The sequence below is a fragment of the Eschscholzia californica genome, unplaced genomic scaffold (genome assembly GCF_041429995.1).
Source record: "Eschscholzia californica isolate CP2 unplaced genomic scaffold, dmEscCali1.0.p SCAF_4, whole genome shotgun sequence".
Lineage (NCBI taxonomy): Eukaryota > Viridiplantae > Streptophyta > Magnoliopsida > Ranunculales > Papaveraceae > Eschscholzia > Eschscholzia californica.
The window spans coordinates 55,854,565-55,861,947 of record NW_028238461.1 but is presented as its reverse complement, the minus strand read 5'-3'; the positions used below and the strand labels follow the sequence as shown (position 1 = coordinate 55,861,947).

The following is a 7,383-nucleotide window of genomic DNA, read 5'->3' as shown; positions in this document are numbered from 1 at the left end:
TTTAAAATTGAGTTTCTAGATGGTGGAGAAACTTCAGAACATCAAAATACTAATACATCAATCCATGCTTTCTGTGGATGCTGTCATTTTGAAAGTCTCTTGATTACCCAATAGAGAGAGAAAGAGGGAGAGAGACAGGCTATCATCAATCTATTCTAAACCCTAAATTTCTGTAGTGACTTGGTCGTCTGTATCTGCTAGACATTGATTCTATAGGGATATATCCCAGATCTATAATAAGTAGTGGCATTAATCTTGTGCACATATGGGGCTTTCAGTTTTAGACCAGAATAGGAAGATATACTCTTGAGGGAACTTTAACTACTGATTTTGATCATAAAAAACAATCAAATAATTGTCACTACCAATTGTCATCTTTCCCTCTCATCATCTGATGACTATAGGACCACCCCACTCCTACAATCACCATCAACACAGTCCTAACCATGACTCACAACTTTATGTCTTCATCAAGAAAGATCGGCAAGAAAACAAAAAACCTGTGTACTAAGATGGATTGAATGAATGGGTTGAGTTTTAATGGCCGACTCTATTATGAAAGTAATGGGTGGTGGGAGTTCATTTATTTCCTCCCTAAAGAAAAAGAGACAGCGTCTTCGTTGGCAAACCCTAGATGTAATCAAAATCACAATCCTATAATATAAAAAGTTATTTTAAATATTTTAGCTTCACTTTTGTGTTGAAGTCCCTACAGATTTCAAGTCGACCAACAGTATATTTTGGCTAAAGAATCAAATAGTAAAGTATACAAATAACAATATTCTGCTGTTTTATATTCACGGATTGAAGTTCTCAAGTAAAGAAGCGAATTCTGTTTATTTATATACGTGATTATACTTGTCAGAAGATGCAAGAACAAGCAAAAAGATATTTCACTAACAACAAACACACAAAATATGTTACATCTCCTAATTTATTGAAACATCTTAACTAATACGTTAACGGAAGGAAGTGCAAAATTACGACTAAGGGTTGATTGTACAAAATGCTCGAGGGACCCTCTTCTATCATGGACGAGAGCTCAGATTTTCGAGTCTTAGACAGGTTTCCAAGAAGAGATGGCGTAAATAATCCTTCCCTTCCATCCTTGCAGCATCCATTGGCCGTCTTTGTCTATGACAAAATCCTTATGGTAGAATGACTTTACTCGGTCTTTCCCCTTATTCATAATCTCCTTGTCGAGTGGAAGTTGAGTAAACCCAGCTCTCAGATTCCTTACCTGCCATTGCTTGTAAGTCTCTGGTCTCTCAACCCTCTCTGAACCTTCGCAAGCAATGACATTCAAAGCCTCCCGCCCGAAAAGATCCTTCTCGAGGATTATTCTCTCTGGATGCTCTCGAGGAACATTTGCCTCAAGGGTATCGAACAAAGCAGAGAAATGAAAGAGAGCCTCTCGAAACCGTGTAACAAAGAAAGGAGCATTATAAGCTCCATTTACAACACCATGGATGAAAATATCCGGATTCATCTTTCTAACTAGGTTCAGAACAGCATTTCTCGGACTATCCAAAACAACAGTCTCATCAAGGAGGTTCCTAAAACGATACAGACTGTTGACAACAAGGACTTCACCTTCCTTGATCTTAAGATCTTCAATCTGAATGGTTTCCCATTTCTGAGCTATAGCATTGTATTCAAACGGGACGTTGAAACTCTCAGCATAATTTGCTAAGCGAAGACCTGTTTCTTCAACTCTCTGTGCCGGACGGAAACCAGGTTGCGGAAAATCTATCCCTGTAATTCGAAGCTTAGGAGGACCACCACGTCTTGCTGAAAGGCGTTCGATGAGGCAAGGCCACTGAAAACCATAGTGAATCCCCAAATCTACTATATGGAGAGTTGTTGCATTTTCAGCCAGATTCATAATGGTTTGATTCGAAAAGAAATTTGTGATCTTCTTGAATGGGCAAGCGGCAAGATATAGCTGGTAAGCTTTTAGGATATCAGCAGCAGGAGTTCTCTTGTTCATGAGGGTTGCATAAATCTGGCTTCCATTACCAGCCAACCTTGCCTCGAGACCATCTGCAAAACAATGAGCCAACCTTTGAGTCCCATCACCGAACGGGGAAGAATGTTGTCTGATCTGCTTCAGTTGTTCATAAGCACTTCTACGATCATCAGCTGCTACAGATTGTGCACAATGAATAAGAAGTGTTCGTAGATCCACCACATCCTTTTTACCGTTCTGTTTCTTACCTCGTGACTTTCCACCATTAGATCCTTTCGAATTCCCATTTAGCAGAGAATTCTTGTTGGTTTCTGTTTTCAGCGATTCACGAAGAGTAGAATTTGCGTTTTCTTGCTCTTTATGTCCTTTACAGAGCAATACCATATCAAACATAGCTGATCGAACAGTCTCCTCGGAGAAAACAGCAGATTGTTTGTTACTTCTCCCTTCTTCTAAATCTAGATCTTCTCGATGCACATTCTTCTTTCCCCTCGATCCATTCGGAGAGTGTTCTCTATCATCCTTTTTCTCCACCTTGACCACAGAGCCGCCATTAGCCTCAATCTTTGGTTTATAATGTGATAACCCATTGTTCTCTAGGTTAATGATCAAGTTATTCTCATTTGGAAGAAACTTACTAGCTTCTTCAACTCCTCTATTGAACAGCAAAATGGGTCCATTTTCACAAAACATATCTGGGATTTGAACTTTACCCACAGGAGAATCAACCAACCTTTCAACAACACCAGAATTGAAACTGTTTGAAGAGCTGAAAGAAGATTGAGGAGCTGAAACTGCGTGATCAATGGGACTAGTTAGGGTTTGGGACGACGATTTATACTCATCGCCACCACCGTAATAGTCACTGATCCAGTTGGTATCTACTCCATTACTACTACTACTGGTAGTGCTGCTACTACTGTTGTAACTGGTAATAAAGTTATCAACTTGATTCTCAGTGTTGTTGTGGTGGGTATCAACAGAAGGGGGATATTTCTCACCCAAGATTTCATAAAAGGGTTTTTCAGCAGCTTGAAGAGCTGAAGATTCCTGAAACATGCAATTTTGATCTTCCATGTCCTCTTCCATAAGCATCTGATTTATGTACTTGAGAACCACATCAGAGAAATCACATTCTTCAGGACAATCTTCTTCTTCTTCTTCTGGACTAATAATTCCACTAGATGAAGATGGAGCTAAACCCATGATTTTATTTTGATCAAGATTGGGTTCTTTGGGATTCAACAAGTTCATAAGGTCTTGATCAGAAGCAATCTCATCATTAAATTTGAATCCCTCCTCATCAATAAAACCCTTAAGACGTGGATCCATAACCATTTAATCTCGATTGAAACAAAATTATTCAGTTTTTTTACCACACAAATGAGAATTTAATTGTCTAAAAACCCAACAACTACAAAAATTGCTGCAAATTCCCCCGAAAATTGAAGTGTGAACTCTTATAGAATCACACAAGATAAGATTTTTTTTGAGATGTTTCAAAATCAACAGAAGCAATTTAATCGAGTCAAATGGACATTAAGTTGATGAATGGAGTTGAGTAGGAAGGAAAAAGATTTGGGTAGAAGAGGAGTAAAATAGAGAAGGAGAAGAACAGGTAGAGAGAGAGAGAAACAGAGTGAGTTTTAGAGAGAGAGAGAAAGGGCGTACCAGTGCCAGAGGCAGAGAGAGAGAGAAGTGTGTGAGTTGGAGTTTGGGTTCGAGTTGATCCATTTCCCGTTATAAAGGAGGTGGCACTGCCGTTACTGTTAAAATGAGGAGGAGGAACCTTCCCGGAATAAAAGAAAAAAAAACAGGTGTAGGGTCCGTTTTTATCAGTCCCACCACCGGCAACCGACTATCACCTTTAACTATCATATCACAATTGAATACTATAGAAGGCAGCAAGCATAAGAAGATATCATCCTTATAAATTTAGTCCACGGTCAACTTCAATTCGTCGCCGAGTTGGGAACTAACTAGGAGGATATTCTCGAAAAGGAAGAGAGTGTGTGCCCTAGGCTGGGGAGTACATCCAACGAAATAAAGACTGAGTGAGGTGAACCTGAACTACTACTAGTACTATTTACTACCACATAAACTCAATCCAAGACTAGATACATTTGGTGAGACCCACTAATGTTAAGACCCTACCACCAAGAAGAGCCATCTAGTTTGAATTGTAATCTGACCATTCTCTCTTCATCATTCAATGATCCTATCATCTGTTTGATTCTATCAGATAATAGAATAATACTTATATGATGAGATCATATTTGGTAGTGTTAAAGATTTGAGAAGATTGTCTTGTGTCATATACTTTTAGTGTGAAGCTTCCGAGAATCCCTTTTGTTATGGTTCGTTTATACTATCTTTACATCCGGTATGTATATGGAGATAGAACCACTGTTGTCATAAGATGATTTATACATGAAATATACCAAGTCTATGAAGTAGTAATATGACGTGAATTAGGGTATGAAAGACTAGAAGAAGATCTAGCTGGTATATGTATATTAGTTTTACATGTATTTTTGTAACACTACGTAAGTCGTTGGAGTTTGCAGAATTATTAGAGAAACATATTGGTCTGGATTAGAGCGATGGAGTTTCAAATCTCACATATTTATATAAAATGAAATGTTGTTGCTAATTGACTGACAAATAAAGGAATTGTTGTTGATCGGGTAGCAAATGAAGAATGCTTATCGACAAAAGCTAATTGGTGGATGGTTGCGCCAAATTTTATTTTAACTTGTGTCTATAAAAATATAGGTATTTTTTCATATAGGTTTCAAACCAAATCATTTAGTTTGGCTCCAACAAAGGAGCTCCCCTTCGCCGGAGAGAGAGAGAAGATGGAGACAAGAGAGAAGAGAGAAAGAAAGGAGATGAGAAAGAAAAGGGAAGAAAAGTGTCGTCGGAGATGGAGGTGTCGTCGAAATTTATGTGGAAGCCGCCGGAGTTGATGGTAGTAGTGGGAAAGGAAGAAGAGTGAAGAAGAAGTTGAAAAATACAAGGATTTTGGTATTCTGGGGAATCAAAAAATTCTAAATTTTTTTTATTTCCACCCAAATTTTGCGCTCCAGATAATATTCTTTCTTCCCCATATCACCCCACCTATGTGTTGTAGGTACTCTTCCTGAAGAATCCACCAAACCCCAAGAGAGGGAAATAATCGGCAGCGATTTATGTTTGAGTAAGCCGCCACGTGACGTGGCCATGTATAGCTTGCTGCCCAAGCATCTTATCTTTCACTTTTATTCACCCATCTCCCCTCTTCGACTGACACGTGTTTCTGACCGTTGACTAGGGTAAAGAAAACGTGATTCAACAGTATTTAAAAACCGTTATTAACAATAGGATGGATACGTGATATCTTGATATGCTGCATAAAACTGTGCAAGTAACTGTTACACTCTTTGACAAGTCCAATTTTTTTTTTCTAACCAAAACCGAATATTTTTTTTTTTTTTGTTGAAAGACCAAAACCAAATATGTTCAATGAATAATGAAATCATCTCGGACCCTCCAAAGTAGAAAAGTTTAGATTAAAATAAATGAAAAGTACAAAAGTAGAGTAATAATTTTCGTAAGTTATATTTTTTTTTTTTTTTTTGTCTCGATTCAATCTTAGAATGGAGACCATATGTAAGACCACATTGAAGAGAGAGAGAGAGGAGCTAGCAGCTCGGATACTTCCGAGTTCTTGTCCTTATTGATTGTACCAACTTTATAAGACGGTAGTAGCAACAACAATTTATTGTCTCTTATTTGGTTTATACATTTATACTGAGTTTGATAATGGCCACTTGATCCCAATCCAAGTCTTAATTTGTTTTGAATTAATGGTAATCTATACTAAATCTAAATTGACACAAAATCATAAAATCATTTTAATTTTATACTATATCAATGTTTAAAATGTTTAGAGATGTATATGAATAAGACTACTAATTTTTTTTTTTTTTTGAAGTTAATAAGACTACTAATTAAGTCGGGTCTTACTTGAAGGTTGGAGAGAGAGAGAAGCTTTTTTTTTTTTTTTTTTTTTTTTTTTGTTGAGGAAGAGAGAGAGAAGCTTGGTCCTCAATCAATCAACTTCTGTTTATTTATCTAAAACTCTATGTGGTTTGTATTTTTTTACGCGATGTAGACCAGTTATAATAAAAAAGATGATCTTCAAAAGTTTGTCTGACTTTTGATCCAATGATAAAGAAATACCAGATGAATAAATGAATATGTTCTTTCACGTCTTCTGTTTTTATTGGATTACAAATTGAGCTCCGCCTCCATTGTTTCAAATGCTCACACAAATATTCAAATATATAAGATGGTTTATTCAAAACTGTTCTAATAATTTAATTAGTTGTTATGGTGATTTCCTGAGATATTATTAAATTTAAATTTCAAACTAAGCAACATTATTCAAATCAAATACCCAAAATAGCGTTAGATTTATCTACTTACAATTGACTTACAATGAAGTTTGAGATCTAACGGAATTTCCATAGACTATCTATCTTTTCAACTAGAAAAGCTTTTCAAGCAAGTAAATGTGATTCAAACTAAACCAAGGTCTATTTTAACAAAGAGAAGAGGGAGAAAAACAAGAGAGGGAGGAGATTTTTTTTTTTTTTTGTTTCTTTTGAAGGTCCGCGGTAAAGGTCACCGCCCAGCAACCTCCCAACGACGAGAGTAGAGAACAAGAAGAGGTGAAGTGGAGGGAAGAATTTGTTTGACGATGTTGAGTGAGGAGGATAGAAAAATGGCTTAAGTGGATAAAAGAAAAAAAACAAAATTACAAAAATACTACAAGCGTAATTTTGAAAAAATATGAAAAAAATCGAGTCTTAAAAGCTAATAAGACGAACTGTCAGACACTTATCAGTATCAACTTAGTTCTTATAAGAGTCAAAACAGAATTAAACTTTTTTTAAGTCGATTTGATAAGTAAGTGGGCCCTTAAAAGTTGAACTTTTTAAACTAGTGTCTCCATTTTCTCTCTCAATTTATTCATTTAATTTTGAATTACCTTATTTTGAATGTTTTGTTGTCTTTGAGAAATTGAAAAATTAAGACTGGAACTAGGGGTTGTGTACTTATTTATAGTAAGCTAAACATAATCAAACGTGATTATTTACGTCCCACTTAGACATAGCAATGCTTCTTGATTCTTCCGGACCAAGCTTTCTCTTAAAATAATATATTTGTTCTTTCTCTTTGACATCTATCCTCTTATTTTAGTTTCCTTTTTACTCAGAAAACAAAACTCACCTCAAAAGTTTGAACGACAAGTAGATGTTTATTTCGTTGTAATTCGGAAGAGTGTCAATGCTTTTAATTATTTGTACTTTCAACTATATCTGAGACAGGTTGATAGGCAGCAAGCTTCATATGAGTCATGAAATTTC

The 7,383-nt window shown here is 36.3% G+C and overlaps 1 protein-coding gene across 1 annotated transcript; it reads right to left on the bottom strand.

Annotated features, from left to right (window-relative positions):
- Positions 1-818: 818 nt before the first annotated feature.
- Positions 819-4,228, bottom strand: LOC147546512 (scarecrow-like protein 33). The gene has a single exon (XM_086634025.1). The coding sequence runs from the start codon at positions 3,305-3,307 to the stop codon at positions 1,058-1,060; it is 2,250 nt and encodes a 749-aa protein (XP_086490151.1). The 5' UTR covers positions 3,308-4,228; the 3' UTR covers positions 819-1,057.
- Positions 4,229-7,383: the final 3,155 nt, after the last annotated feature.

Bases quoted from the DNA above. Each gene is read 5' to 3' on its own strand.
- LOC147546512 (XM_086634025.1), bottom strand. From the start codon at position 3,307: ATGGTTATGGATCCACGTCTTAAGGGTTTTATTGATGAGGAGGGATTC.